This window comes from Dryobates pubescens, chromosome 13 (assembly GCF_014839835.1).
Source record: "Dryobates pubescens isolate bDryPub1 chromosome 13, bDryPub1.pri, whole genome shotgun sequence".
NCBI lineage: Eukaryota > Metazoa > Chordata > Aves > Piciformes > Picidae > Dryobates > Dryobates pubescens.
The window spans coordinates 28,453,896-28,473,298 of NC_071624.1; the positions used below are offsets into that span (position 1 = coordinate 28,453,896).

General features: G+C 53.6%; 1 protein-coding gene across 1 annotated transcript in view; it reads right to left on the bottom strand.

Annotated features, from left to right (window-relative positions):
• The window catches only part of LRRC75A (leucine rich repeat containing 75A), a 76,433-nt gene extending 59,659 nt beyond the window's left edge, over positions 1-16,774 (bottom strand). The window contains exon 1 of the mRNA XM_054167002.1: positions 16,511-16,774. Within this exon, the coding sequence (XP_054022977.1) occupies positions 16,511-16,774 (264 nt within the window). The remainder of the gene's footprint in view (positions 1-16,510) is intronic.
• Between the last annotated feature and the right edge of the window lie 2,629 nt (positions 16,775-19,403).

Sequence of the window (19,403 nt, forward strand, 5' to 3'; positions counted from 1 at the left end):
AGCCAGCAACCATCCCATTGCAGTGGTGCCCTGTGTTGGGACAGGAAGCGTAAGATAGAACTCACCAAGTCCAACCTAAACAAAAGGAAGAACTTTCTTACTCTGAGGGTGCTGCAGCACTGGAGGGTGGTGGAGGCTCCTGCTCTGGACATCCATCTGAACACACTCCTGTGCAAGCTGAACTAGGCAAACCTGGTTTAGCAGGGGGATTGCAGGAGGCATCTTCAAAGGTCCCTTCCAAGCCCTACCCTTCTGTGACTCTGTGATTTGCAAACATCTTCAGTCGGGAGGCCACAGCTCTGCTCTCCTCCCTCCTCCTTCGGGATATCTTTGCTCATGCTTGCCAAGGCAGAAAACCACTTAAATACCTGATTAACTATAAGCACATGTTTAAGTCCCACTGAAGCCAAAGGGTTTTGATTAGCAGAGCACTTAATACAGGTTTATGCTAGGCACAGCTCCATTCCTCCGCTGCGCTCTCCACCCCAGTCCCTCCACAGCAGCACAGGGTACACAAACCGAGAAGTGCTGGCCAGGACACACCACAAATATCAGCTCTCCAGAGGCAAATGCAGCTCAAGTGATCAGTGGAAGAGCATTCTGCCCAAAATCAGGCAATGAGATCCCAGGAGATGCAGGCAATTTGCTGGCAGGGCTGGTCTGAGGAGCTCTCTGCCCTTCGAGAGCCAAGCCGCCAGCAAACATTTCCAGTAAGTGTCGTTAAGATCCCCCTCTTCATTTCACCACACAGCTCTGCAGAAAGCCTTGAGGGTAGTGGCTGCTGGCCTCTCTCCTCTGAGCCCCAGAGGCTGGCTGGGATGCGATAGATTAACCCACACGTGGCCAGAGAGCCCCCGCTCTGGGCCAAGAGGAGAAATTCAGCCCAGGTGTCTTTGGGGTGCTGAATGGACTCAGAAAACAAGCTTTCTGCTGAGCTCCATGCCTCTTGCCCTGTTTGTAGGCTCTGGGTCCTCTCCAAAGGGGGAGGAGTCCTCTCTGGACCCCCAAACCCACGGCAGCACACAAAGCCAGGTGGGCTGGGAGGGTAGGGGGGAGAAGCAAGCACATCCCTCACTCCTGCCTGCCCAGGAGCTGCCCACTGTTGGGACAGGCAGCAGCACGTCTTGTTCAGCGCTAAGAGGTGTCAAAGTCCCAACTAAGAGGTCTCAAAGTCCCCACCTCACCCTGTTTCTGCTTTGTTTGACAAGGCAGGGCCATTAAGCTGCTCTTGCTGATGTTCCACTTCCCAGGGAAGATGCCAGCAGTGTGCACCAAACGAACCCTGGGCAGCCAAGACCTTTGTCCAGGCAGCTTCTGCGAAGGGAATTCAGCACATGCTGGACCTGTGCTGGTGCAATGCCCAGCAGGTGATAGCAGCCCACGAGCTGACACTTGTGTGTGGCAATAACCACACCTTGAAGCCACCTCACAGGAGATGGCTTCAGCAGAAACCTGCTGCTTCCACTGCTGAGTCACACCTCAGCTCCTTCACTTCTACTCACAGTGATGCAGAGTGCACTGCAGGCTTTTGCTTCTCCTCTTCCCAACCTGACTAGGGGTTTCCTTCCCCCCAGAGGCTTCTACCCAACCTCCACTGTTTGAGTCCAAGATGAGGACCACCAGGACCAGCAGTTAGACCCAGTAACGAGGCAGGAGACAGCTCTGGAAGAGGTTTAGAGACTCTAAACCCTGTGTCAGCTGCTGTTCCATGGTTGCACACCCATGGGAGCACCTCTGAGCTCCGTGCCCTGGCACTGAGGATAGAAACCTGGACTTGCACAGTTGGTCCTGACAAGTTCAATGTGGCACAGAGGCCCCAATGGCTCTAGGCTGCTATCAGTACATGCTGCTGGCTTTTCCCTCATTCATCCTACTGTAGATCCTTCCCCCTCCAGCAATTCCTTGCATCCTTTTGAATTTCACCCACTACACCTGGCTGTTGACCTCCAAGCACTGCCACCAGCTCCTGCAGAGTCCAACAGACCCTCTGGGGCAGGTGACCCCATGGCTCAGGCTGGGCTTTGCTTGTTCACTACAAGCAGCCAACTTCTGGAGCGGTTTTTGTGCCCGGGAAACTCGCCGATGGGTTCTGCCCGAGCCAGCTGCAGGCACAGCCAACGCCTCCCCTTACACAAACTTTGGAGGAACAGCAGCAAAGCACCCAGCAAGGAAAGCCTCTGTCTCCATGCCCTGGGTTAATGCCTTATTTCCTTATAATGCGATGCCAGGAAGCATCCCCAGCCAGGAGCAGAGGCCTGAAATGCCAGCGGTAACAGAGTCCCCTGCTAATCCTTCGTCCTCCTCCGCGGGTGGTTGGGCATTCCTGGGAAACCTAAACCAGACCCCACGAAATGCTGTGGCCAGAGAGTGTTTCCACAGGTGCTAGAACAAAGACTTTGGCTTGAAACTCCCACCACAGCTCTGGCATTACGAGCCAGGAACATTTATTTTCCTACTTCAAAATAGCCAACGTTAATGTTTTTGACCACTGCTTTCCCCTGGAGTTCAGAGCAGAGCGAGAAGCGGCCTTCAGGACACGGCACCAGCTTCTTCATCTCACTCTCCACATACAACCACAGGGCTGAATAATCACTGAAACCTGATGCAAGACAACGAGCTGAGCAAGAGCAAAGCCAGGATGAGCTCATTGCGCAGCCCCATTCACCAGCGAGCTGAGCTTTCCCTTCCCTGCTACAGTCCCACGGAGACATCCACAACCCTGGGCTGAAATTCCTCAGTTGGCCATGAAACAGCTGATTTCAATAGCAAGGCAGCACTGAGACATGACTAATGCAGTCACTGGTTTTCAAGTGTGGAAGCAACTGGTGAACCAGACACCTACAGCCTTACACCCAAAAAAGATGCAGGGAAACCACAGCGCTCGCAGTGGGTTGGGTTGGCATTTAACACATGGTAACCCCAAAAGGGCCTTGGGACTTTCTTTCCTCCCAGAAACACCAGCAATTGGTTGCTTGAAGGAGAGACTCCTTTTGCAAGGCATTAAACAAGAAGGGGGGAAAAAAACCCCAACCCTTGTTTCTCTCAGAAAATGCCACAAGCTGGTCTGAAATCACCACTGCCAAGTAAACAGGTTGGAAAACCTACTTCTGAGGGCTGGCAGGATGTTGGGCAGACTCAGGAGGGGTTGTCACACTCTTATGTCTTTACTGATTCTGTGATATGCCTCAGGGATGGGTCAGGCAGAGATGAAGCAACCAGCGACGGAGCTTGGGCAGCATTTGGGTCCCACCAGGACGCCGCACGGTGACGCTCGGCAGCAAGACCTCAGTGGAGGCAGCGGAGAGAACTGAGCTAAAGCTGCAGGACTGGCACTTTATTCCCACCTTCTGGACTATTTCAGACTTCCACATTTTTGCTCCTGCAGTGTCTCCTCTGAAGGAAGAGCACAGCAGCAAGCACCAGTGCTTCTAGAGAGCACAGCTGATGTACACAGCATGGCAGCACTAGAAGAGAATGTTTTTAATGGCTTGCAGGAGAGGTCTTGAGCTTATTCAGTTTCTTTCTTCAGAGCAGCTGATGGGCAAGAGATGAAAGCATCCAAAGCAAAGGTTTCTTAGCCCATTTCAGGGAGTTAAGCTCATTGGAGAACTGCTGCACATCTGCTGGAACAGGGATGGAGGAGTTCACCAGAGCCAGACCTTGCGCTGATGCAGACAGACTGACCCTGTCACCCGCACCGTGCCAAATTCTCCACCCTCCTTCTCTGGAGGGCAAGAGGGTGGGAAGGAAAACAGAGGGAAGACCACCCAGCCCCAAGCCATGCATGCACCCTGGATGGACTGGAGTTTTGTACTCAGAAAGCAGATGTTGTGCACATAGAGTCCAAAGACACCTTTTCCCCCTGCTAAAGCCAAATCAGTGAAATAACTCAGCTGAGCACTCGAAGCATGCCTCACACAGGAAGCCTGGGGGTGATGGAAAGTGCTTGAAGACTTAAACCACAGAATGCATTGGGTTGGAAGGGACCTTTAAAGGTCATCTAGTCCAACCCCCCTGCAGTAGGCAGTGACATCCCCAACCAGATCAGGCTGCTCAGAGCCTCATCAAGCCTGACCTTGATGGGGCCTCCACCACCTCCCTGGGCAACCTGTTCTAGTGTCTCACAGCAACTTCCCTGTCTGGCACCAGGCTCCTCTGAGGATCCAGCTTGGCAGGAGCCTCCAAAGTGGGGGTGAGTTCTGGCAGGTACAAGGATGGGATCCTCCCAGATCACTCAGTCTCTTCCAAGAATCCCAACGGCAAAGGCGTTTGGCTCAGCAAAGAGACTACCGAGAGCCCAACCTTGCTGAGGAAGAATGAAGGGAAGGGCTGCACAAGGATACCATCCAATGACATGAAAACTCAATTAATGCTGCTTTAAACATTAAATACTTCGACTTTCCAACATTCATTTCAAACAAGCAATTTCAGGCGACGCCAACCCCAGGTCATGCTTCAATATTGAATAGCTTCTGTTAGCCCAGGTGAGGAGGACACACCGGCTGCCGAAGCTCTGAGGAAAGTCACTGGTGAAAACACAACCAGAAGAGACTGGAGAGCAAACAAAGCTTTTAGGGGGGAGTCTGGCTCACAAGGACAAAGAAAACATCTTGAGTTCAGTTAATTCACAGGATCACAGGATGTTAGGGGTTGGAAGGGTTTGGAAGGATACTCATTCTGAGTACCAAGATCATTGAGTCCAATCCCTCTGCCAGAGCAGGACCATAGAATCCAGTACAGGTGGCACAGGAAGGCATCCAGATGGGTCTTGAAAGTCTCCAGAGAATGAGACTCCACAATCCCTCTGGAAAGCCTGTTCCAGTGCTCTGTGACCCTCATAGTGAAGAAGTTCCTCCTCATGTTGAGGTGGAACCTCCTGTGCTGGAGTTTCTAACCATGACCCCTTGTCCTATCCCAGGGTGCAACTGAGCAGAGCCTGTCCCCTGCCTCTGTCCCCTGCCTCTTGGCCCCCAGCCCTCAGATATTGATATACATTTATCAAATCCCCTCTCAGTCTTCTCTTCTCCAGACTAAGCTCACCTGGTCCAGCTTAACATCTCAAGTCAATGACCAAATCAAGGCTATGATGGAGAAATTCATGTTCTCCACTCTGCAGGTGAAACTGCAACCCAGGAGGCCAAGATCACTAAGGGTGGTGACCAGAGGTGTAATTCATTATGTGCAATTAATACTCTAGCTAATGAATCACCTACCTCTGAATGTAAAATGTCTTTTGATATATTAGGTATGTCTGCCCTACCTAACCAGAGCATCTGGGGTTATTAACTGAGCAAACAACTTGCCAATAGCTGTTTGCTGCACTGCAAGCTTTCCATTTCATCTGTAGCTTGAGTCAGAAATACCCCCAAAAAGGAAAAGAAATCAATCATGTAACCCCCAAATTCACCATTTCCCACCAGAATAAAACCATGCACAATTCACCACCCAGCCAACCAGCTGCCCAAATAAACACACACACCCCCCAGATCCACCAAGGCTCCTTGCTCAGAAGGGGAAGTATCTGATTACACCAAAGCAGAAGCAGCTTTTCACAACCAAACAGGAAAGCAGCCTCTTTCTTACAGAATGACCTCCAAAGAAACAAACCCAAAGCTGCTTAAAGCAAGGTTCCCTCCTTGCTGACTTAGGCTGTGGTCACCACCATGGATTTAGGTCATCCAAACTCACATCTTAAATTGCTTCACACTGTCTGCCTTCACCTAGGAAGCCCACAGCAGCCATCAGAAGTGAGATTTCCCTCCCCCCCCCCCCCCCAAATCTCATCTTCTGCCACTCCTGGAGCAGACACAGCTGTCACCAAATAGATGGTAGATATGGAAATGTATAAAGGGATGCCAGGATGAACCAAGGCTTTGCTAGCTCTGGTTATGTGCCACCATGGGTCAACAGAGAGCTTCAGAGAAGGGACCACTAAGGATGTTTGCACAGGTTTGAGTCCTGCTTCTGCAGATAGCTGGTGAAGGGTTTGGAGCACAGCCCTGTCAGGAGAGGCTGAGGGAGCTGGGGTTGCTTAGCCTGGAGAGGAGGAGGCTCAGGGCAGACCTTACTGCTCTCTACAAGTAGCTGAAGGGAGGTTGTAGCCAGGTGGGGGTTGGTCTCTTCTCCCAGGCAGCCAGCACCAGAACAAGAGGACACAGTCTCAAGCTGCACCAGGGGAGGTTTAGGCTGGATGTTAGGAAGAAGTGCTTCACAGAAAGAGAAACTGGCCATTGGAATGATTGGAATGTGCTGCCCAGGGAGGTGGTGGAGTCACCATCACTGGAGTGCTTAGGAAGAGACTGGATGGGGTGCTTGGTGCCATGGTTTAGCTGATTAGATGGTGTTGGGTGATAGGTTGGACTTGATGATCTCAGAGGTCTCTTCCAACCTGGTTAATTCTATTCTATTCTATTCACTACACTAATGTCAGTGTGCTCAGGCTGGACCAGGGCCTAGGGCCTATTCAACATGAGCAGAACATCTGGCAGATGCTGTGGTGGGTACAATGCAGCACTCATGCATGGGAGTTGGGTCTCTGCCCCAATGTGCTCTTTGAGGTTTGAAGCTCTCAAGTCCAACATCAGGCTCTCACTCTGACATCTGCTATCTCAAGGGACTCCTCCAACCTCCTACTTTTCATTTACCACTTGAAGTCGGGGTTCCATGGTCAGAGAGATGGTACTGCTCCCCAGCATGGAGCTTTGTGGGACCAACTCTGCAGGCAGGGTAAGAATGAGGAGAGAAGTGTCCCAGTAAAATTCCTCAGCACATCTCCAGCTACAACAACCATTTCCCACCGTAGGCTGCAAAACGCCGAGGGCACGTCTGCTCTCCTTCCTCAGCAGATTTTGCTTGCCCCTGCTGGGATTTAATTGTTGTGCCAAAAAGATCTGCCTGGCCTTGGGGAGGACGGGGGCGAAGGAACAGCTCTGCAGAACAAGTCAGTAATTAATTGCTCACCAGCTCCCAGCCATCCCCCGAGGGGGCTCAGCTTAAGCATCCCCCAGAGAGAGAGGAGAAGCAGCTCTGCGAGCACTTCCCAGCCGCCGGACCAGGGGTTCCCAGGCACAGATTTGCTGAGAGCCCTCTGTCCTTTGCTCCCACAAACACAAGGAGTCTCTGCCTTTGCTGCCTGCGAGAGATGGAGATATGAGAACTGTTAAAGGTGTTTTGGCCTCCTGTTTTCTGAGCTCGTCATGCTGAGGAGGAGGAAAGGAGAGAGAGCACTCGCTTGCCTTGGTGTCCTTCACAGGACAGCACTTCACCTCCTGTGTAACTGAAGGTCCTGTCCTTGGGGGGTGCCACAGCTATCTCCTGGCTGGGTGAAGGCAAGGTCTGCACCCTGTGGTGGCTCACTTTTTCTAACCAGGCATAATTTTCCTTTCCCAGCTAGCATTCACCTTCTCATTTTTCTGTAGCTAAAGGCAAAGCAAGCAGCTGAGAAACCCAGACCACACTTCCTCACCCCCCAGAGAAACTCACACACCCAATCCCCTGCACTTGAGGCTTCTGCTCAGAGTGCAGCCTGGTTGGTTCAGCTCTCCTTTAATTAGTTATCACCCATTTCAACTCCATTACTGTTAGAAGCTTAAGGCCAGCACCTCAGAAGGAATCTCTTGTGCAACACGAGAATGCAATCCCCTGCCCCTTGTGAGCACACCCACAAACGTTGCAAAACCTCGAGGGGACAGGCAGGCACAGCAGGGCCAGTGGGTAGCAGGAGCAAGTCTGCAGTGAAGTAGCCCTGGAAATGCTGCTGCTCTTTCCTAGGAGCCAACCTCAAATACAAAGAGGACATTAAAGGACTGAAAGCAGCAGCCCAGTCCTGTGGGCAGCAGACGCCAAGGAAACCCTCCATGGCCCAACAAGGATGCTGAAGGAAGGCTGATGGAAGTCATGCATGGAGAAGAGGAGATGCAGAGGAGACTAAGGGGAGGCCTCATTGTCCTCTACAGCTACCTGAAAGAAGAGGGCAGAGGGGGGGAGGGCAGTGGGGGGGGGGGAGGGCAGTGAGGTGGACTCATCTCCCAAGTAACCAGTGATAGAAGGAGAGAAAATATCTCAAGTTGTGCCAAGGGAGGTTGAGGTTGGATATTGGGAAAAAAACCCTGTCTTTACTGGAAGTGGTCAAGCTTTGGAACAGGCTGTCCAGGGAGGTGGAGTCACCACCCCTGGAGATGTTCATAAATGTGTAGAGATGATGCTTTGGAACATGTTTTAGCAGGCATGGTGGTGTTGGCTTGGCAGTTGGACTTGATGACCTTAGAGGTCTTTTGCAGCCTAAACCTCTATTCTAATGACTCTAAAACCTCACAGCATCTCACAAAGAAGTTCCTTCACTGCTATCAAACCTGCTCTGTTGTGGCAGGAAATCCAGGCCTTCAGGAAGATATAACAGAAAGAACCTCTAAGGAATGAGATCTCCATCGAGACACCCAGAGGCACAAGGAAGGAGGCAGCCCCCTCCTGTCAGCCCTGGTGCATGTCCAGGGCTCTCCCTCAAGCCAGCAATGCCAAGCATTCAAACCCTCACACAAAGAAATTGTCACTGCCTCGAAAAGACAGAAATTCCAAGAGGGAAAAGAGTCTTGAGAAGACCAAACAGCTCCAAGCAGTTCCTGCTCTCCAAGCAGCGAGGCCAGAGCCAGCAGGAACTGGAGCTAGATCTTTCTGCTCAGAGAGGAATGGAAAGGACAATTTGCTTTTGCATTTAGAGGCAAGATTCAATTTACCATTCACTGGTCTTCTCTCCAAAACTTGGAGCAGAAGGAGGCTGAGCTACTCAAAAGGGAATTAGGCATTAAATCACATTAGGCTTTTGGCTGGGACCTGCAAAAGAAGTTAACTGCTTTAAAAAACAAAACCAACCACGACCCAAGTTCAATGCTAAAAACATCCTGCAGCTCTTCCTACAAGAAAGGCACTGCTATTAGGATGAATACATCTCCCTCCCCTAAGAGGAGGCCATGGTCACCAACCCTCCCAACACAAGGAATATTCTTGTTGAGCTACAGCTATCAAGAAGCTACAATATGTTGATTTTTCAAGTGCATCTCCCCATATCCACACCCCCCCAAGATGCCCTGCAGGCCCCAGCACAGCGCAGGTCCCAGCACTGGGACCTTCAAGGAGGTGTCTCCCAGCAGAGCCTTCACAGCCATGTGCTGGCAAGAGAGAGAAGACATCCTCAGACACAGGGTTTTAGGGGTTTTTTACAGTTTGAAGTAAGATAAAAAGGAAATAAACAAGGTGCATGCCAGCCTGTCTGAGGGCTGGAGCCCCAAACTGCCAGCTTTTCACATCAGATGTGAAAGCAGCAGCAGCCTGAGGGGTGGGGGAAGGCTCTTTCCTGCTATTATATAAACAGATGAAGTGCTGAACAGGGGCTGGTTTGCCAGCTGCAACCATTAACCTCTTCCAGCTTGGAGATGCTCCAGGGAGGGCACAGGCAGGACCTCTTCCCCCATTCAGAAGCAGCCAGCTGCCTGCTGCCCCAGCCTAGCCTAACCCAGCCCAGCCCTGCAGGTCAAGAGGAAGGAAACCAAGGCCTGACCCAGCAATTCCATCTCTGACCCTTTGAGAAGAGGCAGTCCCATGCTGCATCCCCTCCCAGATCCCAAGCTATGACACATAGGGGAGCCACCACCTCCCCAGGCGTGCAGCCCTCAGAGCCAGCAGCACTTCCAGAGAGGCTGAGCTGGGGATCCTTGGAAAACAGGACACAGCAGGAGCTCACTCAGGATGTGCTCCTCAGGTGCAAGTGGATATAGGAGTGTGGAATCTCCCCCCCTGTTCAGGCTCCCTCACCACCATCTCTGCAGCAAGCAGAGCCTGCCTGGGTGTGCTGCGTGTGCTGCATTAATGCATCCACTAGCAGCACTGATTTCTTATGCATGTGATTCCCCAACCCCAGCAGGGACATCCCTGCTAGAAGGGAAAATCCTCTCTGCTCCATGCCAGCAGCACAGTCAGCATCACTGCTGCAGGGGAAGGCTCCAGGGAGTGAGCCCACGCTGCTGAGCACAAACCACCTCTGCCCCCCTGCTGCTGCCTGACCTCCCCCCTCCCCTCCCCTCCCTTTCTGCATCTCAGCACCCCCCAAAGAGACATTTTCCTTCAGAAGAGCAGCAGCAGCAGCCACCACTTTCCAGGGGGTTAATTAAAACCAGTCTGCTCAGATGCCAAGCAGAGACCAGGGTGTATCCACCTGCAAATACCACAGGAGAAGGAAAAATAAGAGTGGAAGGAGCTGGGATGGGAAGCAACTGGAGGAATGATTCTGCAAGAGAACAGCTTCCAGCAGGGCAGAGTTAGGAAGCATGGCAAAGAGATCAGAGACCCCACTTGGGGTAGAACACCCCTACTGCCAGGCTCAGCCATTTGCTGCCAGTGCCTCCAGCAGTCTAAGGGTTAAAAAGAATTGTGGGGAGCACTGGTGGTTTCATCAGCAACCCAGAGCAGAGGAAATGAACACAAATCCCAAAGCCACCCCACTGAGCTGGCAGGCTGGGTTACCCAACTTCCACTGTGTGCTGCAGCCCTGCTCCCCATCCCTGGGCACTCCTGCTCACCAGAGCATTGGTGCTGCAAACCTCCCCACCCCTGTCCTCCTGCTCACAGGCTGGCAGGAGCTGAGAAACCCCAGCCTTGCTCATCAAGCTGGTCCTAGCTCTCAGGAGGAAGGACTAGACATGCACTGGCATGACTGAAATGATGCTGAAGGTCCTCCAGGGACCACAGGATGGTCTCCATGGGGATGATGCCCCACAGCTGGTGTGCATGGAGCCAAGAGCAAGCTCAGAGCGGCACAGTCCAGCTACAAGGCACCCTGCAGGCTGTGGCTGAGCTGCCTCATGTTGACCAGACCACAGCACACCCCAAGGTCTGCTCTAGATGTCCACAAGCACGTCAAACCACATGGCTGAGGAGAGACATTGGAGCAGCTTTGACATCAGCAGGGGCTGAAGCATAAGCTTCGAGGCTGGTGCAAAGCCAGAGGCCAGCATCCTTCAGGGAGGCAGCTTGAATCTGAGGCAAAACAGCTCCAAAACCCATCCCCTTCACCCCGAGGAGCTGCAATCATCACCAGCTTGCCTGCCAGCACGTCCATCCTGATGGAGAACCACCACACAACAGCATCTCTGTCTCTTAAGTGTAGTCTGGGGAAATAACTAACCCTAAAAGCACTCCTGACCCTTGGGTGTGCGTGGTGAAGGTGCACATCGTGCAACACACAGAGTGTCACACACAGCCCAGGCTGGTTGTGGGCCATGAAGTGCTTCAGGAGCTTTTTCTGAGCACACAAAGTTACACTGAGGGGCTGCTCAGAAGTAGCAGGGATTTCATCCCCAGCCCAGCAGAGGGGATGTCAGGACATGCTGTGCCTTGCTCCCCACAACCACTGGCTGCAAAACTCCAGGGTGAGCTTCAGATGGGGCTGAGGAACACCTGCAGCCATGGCAGGGATAGCTCTGGGGGACAGACCATGAGGATCACAGGCAAAGGGACGCTGCAGGTGCAAGGTCTGCACAGCTTGGTGGCCCCCAGAGCGCATCTGCCCCCCTGCTCCTGCTTGTAAATCAGAGTTACCACGGTGTCTTTGCCTGTTTGAGGCCCTGACCCTTCCCTCCCCATCAGCACCCAGACCAGGCATGAGCAGAGAAGCCACTTGACGAGTCGTGCAGCTTGGCCGCACCTTGGACCTTGCCACCTGGCTTCTGGCCACCTCCAGCTCCTGCAGGTTTTATTACAATTGCCCTCTTAGTCCTTTCATTTCTTCTTTTAATTCCTGGAACTGCTGCCCAGGTGATACCCAGAGCTGTCAGATGCCTACTTCTCTTCCTCCTCCTGCTCCCCCCACCTCCCCCCAGCCCAGCTCCTCCAGAGCAGCAGCTACAGCCCAGCAAAGCCTCCACGTCAGGCCATAACCAATGGCAAATTCTTCCAGTGAAACGTAATGTGCTGGGAAGTGCTTCACCATTTCACTTGGGAAAACGATCTGTTTGGCAGCAGAGAGGAGAAAAACATGCTTTGTTTTACAAATCCTCTCCCCAGCAGGAGAGGCACTCCCAGAATTTAATATACTGACAGTGCTTGGCTGCTTTAACCACTGAAACTCAAGAGTGCACACACACACACACACAGAGTAAAAATCAAAGTGGTGTGCTCCAGAACATCAAAATCTGCCCTGTTCTTCTTCTCACTTCTCCCAAGGAACTACTGATGGAGCAAGAGGCTGTCCAGGTAGGTGGTGAACTCACCATCCCTGGAGGTGTTTAAAAGATGTGGTACTTAGGGATATGGCTTAGTAGTGGAGTTGGTAGAATAGGGGTAATGGTTGGGGCCTGATGATGTTGAAGGTCCTTTCCAACCACAATGATTCTGTGATTCAGCAGCTGGTGGTATCAGACACAGCAGTTCCTCAGCACAGAGGAGCTGCAGCCCTCCCACTCGTGATAGCTGGCACGGATGGAGTGCAGGGTCTGAGAGCGAACTCCCAGGTTTCTCCAAGTGCTGGACACCCTTAATTCATTCACTTTCACCCTCTCTTAGGGTGAGACTCTGCAGCAGCTCCTTGCAGGAAAGCAGGGATGCTGCCCATGAGTAACTCTAGGAAGCCACTTCACAGCAGAGAAACTGGATTCAAAGTCATCCAGTGCAAGAATTGGACCCAGGAAGGGCAGCTGGCTCCATCCAGGTGACAAGGGCTTTGTCCATCATTAAAGCCCCACCAGGGCTTTGAGCTGGGAGAGAATACTAGGAAAAAGTTCTTTGTAGTAAGGGTGGTGAGGCACTGCACAGGTTGCCCAGGGAGGCTGTGGATGCCCTCTCCCTGGAGGTGTTCAAGGCCAGGATGGGTGAAGCCTTCAGCAACCTGATCTGGGGGAAAGTGTCCCTGCCCATGGCAGAGGGGCCAGACCTAACTGATCTTTAAGGTCCCTTCCAACCCAAACCATTCTATGATTGTATGACAAGCAGCTCCTCACGAGCCCAAACCCCAGCCTCAATCACACATGAAGTATTTCAGTGCATTTCCACTTATCCTCCAAGGCATTTCCCTGCCAGAAGCATCCCGTGTGGAGCACTGCTGAGGACGGCTCGCAAGAAAACAGACCTCATGCAAAGGGAGCAGCGGATGGCACCTCCTGGAGAGGGGATCTGAATTCTGCAGTGGGAGGTTTGGGCTCCAGGCTGTTGACAGAGCACAAAGAAAAAGCTAAAGAACCTGCTGTGAACTTGGGCTGGCTGTGCCAGAGGAGCACATACCCTTCCAAACAGTCGCTGCCAGCCCCAGCGCACAGTAATAACTTAAGTGTTACTTTGAGGCCAGGCAGTGGGATCAAATTGCCTCTGCACCGGAGACCACTTCTGACCTCTCTGGGGAGCAGTCTCAAAGCAAAGAAGTCTGTCTGCTGCTCACCTTTTATATCTTTTTAAAAGCACTCTCTGTCTTAGCACTTTCGGAGTTGTTTGCAGCCTCCAAGCGTCCTTGGACGCACTAATTAATCCTCCTGAGAGCTGGTAAAGAAAACAGCATTGCTCCCCACTTCCCCACTCCCATTTCAGAGCTGGGGGGGCAGCAGGATGGATAAATTTGGTGACATACAGAAAGCCACTCTGGACCCTGGTGCCAGTGGTGGGGCTGGAAGGGTAAAACCTGCCCTAGCATGATCTTTCAAATCTGGTTTTGCTGGCCCCTCCTTTGGCTCAAACACAGCTTTGTGGAAGAGGGGAAGCCCCCTAAACCTCATCATGCAGTGGGTAGGTCAGGCAGGATTTTATGTCAAGGAAAGCTCTGAAGCTGGCCGGTCTCAGGTCTGGACCCAAGCTTATCTTGCTCAGACAAAAACAATGGAGCACGTCCAAAGGCTGTCACCTACCCCATCACTAGCACGCTGGGCTGGCTTCAAAGCTTGGTGAAGTCAGTGGAAAGGTTCCCAGTGACCTAAATGTCTGGGATTTGCAAAAAAACACAAAGTCTAAATGCAACTGAGAGCTGGGCACTAGGTCAGCAGGTTTGCTCAAACACCTGGTGTTGCAGCAACACCACGCGTTGCACGAGCGACTACAGGGAGCAGCCCACACCACAGCCCCTCTGCGGTGGTCACGGTGTAAACAACTCATGGGAAAAGGCTCTGCCCCACCAGGCTCATCCATCCCTCTCTGCTGGAGGAAGCTCATCCTTTCTCCTGTATCTTCACTTTCAGGCTCTGATGCATCAGGAGCTCAGCTCTCAAAGACTTCCATCACCTCACAGCCACAGCTCCTTGGGAGCAAACCGAGCATCCCTCGCAGCCACCGATGCAGCCCTAAACCACCACCTTCCCAAAGCCAGCCCGTGGAGAACCACAGCAAGTGGGATTTGTTCAGGGGGGCATCCCACATTCACTACTCAGAGGCAAGGAATAATAGAGCCTCATTAAAAATGTGCTTGGAGTCTATTATAGTATCTAGGACAAAGTGTTCCCTATTTTGACACTCTAAGATATATTTTATCAGCGCAAGCTCTTCAGAAACGGTCCCTCCACAAAGACTTATCTGACTGGAACAGGTTCCTTGCTTCCCCCAGCATTTCAAAGTTGATTTCTAGCTTTCCCCTCCTCCCCCCCCATTTCAGATGCTGGGATGTTCTCACAGCCAGATCTGTCATTAGGGCAGCCACTGTGACACAGCCCAGCTCCCTGACACCAGAGTGCGTGGCCAGCCCACAGGGAAGGAGAGGATGGTCCAGAGCACTGCTGCTAAAAGGCACTATCTGAAACCAGAGAGAACTTGGAGCAACTCACAGCACTTCAGTGGGACCAAGATGTATTTGGGGGTGGGGAGCATTTGAGATAAACACCTTCTAAAATTAGCACCTGCCTTCCTTGCCAGCTCCAGCGGGCTGTGGGAGCAGCGATAAAGCTTTGGCATGGCTGAGAGGGTGCAAAATTCAGGCACAGATCTGCTGCCCAACACACAGCCACTTCTGCTCTGCAGGGGGTTTCCTGGCCATGTGTTTGACCCACATGGTAGCACAGATCCCACATGGAGAGGTCATTGTCCCAAGGAGTTGGACTCCCAGGGAGGGGGCACACACATCAGAAAACCAAACAAACCAACACCTTATCTCAGTGTTGGATGAAAGTGGCAAGGGCTTTCTGGCAAGGAACACAAACACAGATGGAACTGTTCAGATTTCTCACCTGGACTGCTCCAAACCCACTCCTGAGTCACACAAACTGGGTGGGCAGAAGGGCCCTGGCTCATGGGGTAAATGGCAGAGTGCCTCTGGGTGGGCTGAAGGGGTCACAGGGACATGCCCCTAACAACACATTCACTTTGCTAAGTGTTCACAGGACCAGGAATTCGGGGGGGGGGGGGGGGGAGGGGAAGAAAAAAGCAAGAAGAAAACCATCAGACTCTGGAGCAGCTGTGATTTCACGTGGACAGACTGACACCAAGCACATCTACAGAGCAAGAAAGCAGCTCCCGATGCCCAGGGAAGATCTGAGCAACTTTTCCCCAGGTGGTAGAACTGGTTACGGCGGAGAACAGGCAAGCTCGAAGATGGGGCTGTCTGCATGGAAAACCTGCTGGTTTTCAAAGCCCTGTGTGCCCCAGAGCCCTGAAAGTGCCCAGCACCTCACTCTTCTGTCACACAAAATCACAGAACTACCTAGACTGGAAAAGATCATCAAGTCCAATCATTAGCCTAATAGTGACAACTCCTCAGCTGGAGCATATCCCTCAGCACTACATCTACAACCACTCTTAAATACCTTCAGGGGTGGGGGTTTGGCCGCTTCCCTGGGCAAGCCCTTCACCATCTGCCAGCAGAAAAGGTTAAATGGTAATTTTCTGGGTGCAGAGCAGTGCTCCTCAGCTCATGCCCAGCTCAAACAGCCCTTAGAGGGAAAAGGTCTCATGCTGCAGGCGACTAACTCTGCGCTCCCTCGCAGCGTCTCGCAGGCTCCTTCCTAGGAGCTCCAGTCAAGACCAGCAGAACTCCACCAAGTGATTTGTGTGCCAAGAAGAGCAAGATAAAAAAGCAGCGCTGCCAACTCTTGGTATTTCTGAGCCGGGAAGAAAAGAGCTGATCCTCCAAAGCTGCCAGCTCCAATTGCCTCAGCGCTTTTACAGAGCTGCTTTAAAAGCCCAAACTTTTGGAAAGTTGAGTGGGAACCTCCTTGAGTGGGCTGTGCGAGCTGCAAACCCCGGAGCTATCAGCACAAGCCATGAAGGGAAGGAGAAAAATGCACCCGGCAGGGTTCCTCGCTGCAGACAATGCAAAGCATCTCCCCGGGGTTATTTTCCCATCTCCAGCACCATGACCACCCTGCAGCTCCTCAGCCGCTGCCCCAAAATTACGCCACGCCAAGCCAGAGCCACACAACCGAAGCATGCCTCCCATTCACTCATTTCCCAGCAGGCTTTCAAAACTCGGACGCGTTGGGCTCCTAGATTGTCTTTCCCTCACCCAAAGAAGGCAGCCCCCCACCCCCCCCAGGAGAAAGCCGCCCATCCTCACCTGCCGCAGGTGCTTCAGCAGCTCGGTGGCCTCCTCCTGCTTCCCCTGCTTCACCAGCACCAACATGTCCTGGATCATGCAGATCCGCCGGTGGTAAGGGGGCAAGCTGCTGCCACCACCCTTCCCAAACTTCTCGCCGGACTTCACCACGAGGGAGGCGAGGAAGTCTCCCCTTTCCCTGGGGGGGACTTTCTTGCGGTGGTGAGCCTGAGGGCTCTCGCCAGCGCTGCCCGGCTGGCAGCCCTTGGTCTGCTTGGTACCCATGGCGTGTGGACTCGGCTCCTGCAGCCCTGGGGCTGCATGCAAGGGGAGAGTGGCTTGGGGCTGGAAGGCACGGAAAGAGGGGCACAAGGGGGCTGGGGTTGAACAAGGGGATGCACAAGGGGATGGAGGGGATGCACGAGGGATTTGGGAGTGCACAGGGGGATGCACAAAAGGGTGGAGGGGGGATGCGCAGAGGGACGCACAAGGGGTTGGGGGAAGATGCAAGAAGGGTTCAGAGGATGGACAAGGAATTCAAGGGATCCGGGATGGGGTTCGGTGGTCCCGGGATCCTAGCAGGGGTGCCGGTGCTCGGCGGCGGGTCCGCTCCGCTCCTGCAGGCGGAGGAGAGAAGGGCAGCGCCCGGCCAGAAGAAGCCGCGCCGGGCCCCCTCCGCCCTGCTCCATCTCTGTGGGGAGGCAAGAAGCCGGGATCTGAGAAGCTCCTTCTCCCGGTTCCCTTCCCGGGCGGCGGTGGCGGCAGCGGCGGAGCGATGAAAGAGGCAGTGCTCAGCGCTGCAAAGCGGCGGCGGCTCCGAGCAGCCTTCGCCTCCTCCTCCTCCTCCTCCCGGCGCCGAAGGGGATCCCCTGGGGATGGGATGACGGCCGGGTGGGAGGGCAAGGGGGTGGCCACAATTTGGGGCAACTGTTGCACGGCAAGGGCGGTGGCGGGGACTCCCCGAGGAGGCGGCGCGGCGCGGCTCGGCTCGGCTCAGCACGGGTGTGGGGTGCATACAACGGGGAGAGACGGGGGAGGGCCGGGGGCGGGCACCGTGCACCGAGGCAGGGCTTGCGAAGGAAGCTGGAGCCGGCTGGGGCTCTTCCTTCCTCCGCCGCCTTGTCTAGTCCTGCAGGGCTGGGGATTGCACCGGGGGGAGGAGGTTGCATCGGCGGGGGACGGGGGGGGGGCTGGTAGTGGAAGGGTTGCAACGAAGCTGGTAGGGGAAGGATTGCACCGGGGCGGGGGAAAGCAGCGGCTCTCGGTGCAGGCTGCGTGGGGCATCCCCGCTGGTGGTTCCCGGGGAGGAGCACCAAGGGGTTTTCCCCTCTCTGTTTTCACCCCAAGGGACCTCCAGGTTCTTGGCCGTGCGTGTCCCTTACAGGGCTATGTTCTGACCCGGGAGACACACCCCTGCAGCCCTGCCCGCCCTTTCAGGTCCTCCCCTGAAGCCATCCTCGGGCAGGGACCGATGCGGGACTCCCAGCTCCGTGTCCGGGGTCACACCAAACGGTGGCTGCTCTTGCACCTTCTGGCCTCCTCCCTCGCCTTCAATCCCTTCAGCAACTGCTCCAGTGCTCAGTTGGAAGTCACCGTTTGTGCCTTGCCATCCCCTGCTCCAGCCAAAGCCACCCCTACTCCATCCTCATCCAGCGCTTGCCACTACCCCTTGCTCACACGGCTCCCTCCAGCAGCTCCCCATCCTGTATTCACAGAATCCTTTTGGCTGGAAACAGCCTTGAAGACCACCAAGTCCAACCAGCTTTCAACTTGACCAAGTCTGGTGCTAAACCATGTCCCTCAGCACCATGAATCATTCCTTATCTTCCAGGCATTCTGCTGGCAGGACTTGGAGCACTGGCTCACCGCAGGTCAGCTAAGAGAACGCACTAGGCAGTGTGCTCCTGAGCTCACCCCAGCCCCCATGGCTGCAGGAGCAACACAAGGCCAGTTTGCTCACACCAAGAAGCACCAGTGGGATGTGGGATGTGCACCAATGGGATGTGCAGCCTGGTCTGGAGAGAGAAACCACTCGAGAAAGCATACTGTTTTCACTAGGACAGGACTGATCTCCTAAGATGATAACAAGTTAAACATCTTGTTTCTACAGGCACATGCAGCTCCAAATGAAGCCCATCACTGATTTTTCTCTGCTTTACAAGAGGCTCTTTGTGCCAAGCCCCAGAAGATGGAGCAGCCTTGTCAGCACAGGTTGCAGGACTGACCATGCCAGGAAGATGTGGACATCTCTCCACCCTTCCAGCTCCATTCATGGGAGACCACCATATGGAGAGAATGGGCCACACATTCCCACTTGGACTGAAGTTACAAACCCCCTTCCTTCTCCACTTGCCACAGAGGAGCACAGGAGAGCTCAGCCTCAGGGAGCCCATCTGGGCAGAGCAGCATCCTGGCTAAGGAGGTGGCTTTGCTCAGCAACCATAGCCCTGAGTAAACAAATAAACCTCAACCTTTACACTTGTGACACTCCTGTCAGCAGGGCAGAGAGTTCATGGACTGCTCCTGAGCTGCTATTTATAGCACATGGGACAAAGCCAGCAGAAAAAAAAGCAGACAAGAGTGGGGGGTGTGCTCCTGTTACACCAGCACAAAGCAAACACCCAGCAATGCCAGGTTGGAGGCACCAGGTTCATGGTCCCCATGAGCAGGTGCCAAAGGCACTGTGACCACTCTGGGCACCACCTCCAACCTCAGCACTGGTGGCTCAGTGGTGCAAGACATGCAGATCATAGAATCATAGACTCAGAAAATGGTTAGGGTTGGAAAGCACCTCTGGAGAACATCTAGTACAGCCTCACTGATAATGTGGGGTCATCCACAGCAGCTTGCCCAGGGTCACATCCAGACTGGCTTTGAAAGTCTCCAGAGTAGGAGACTCCACAACCTCTTTGGG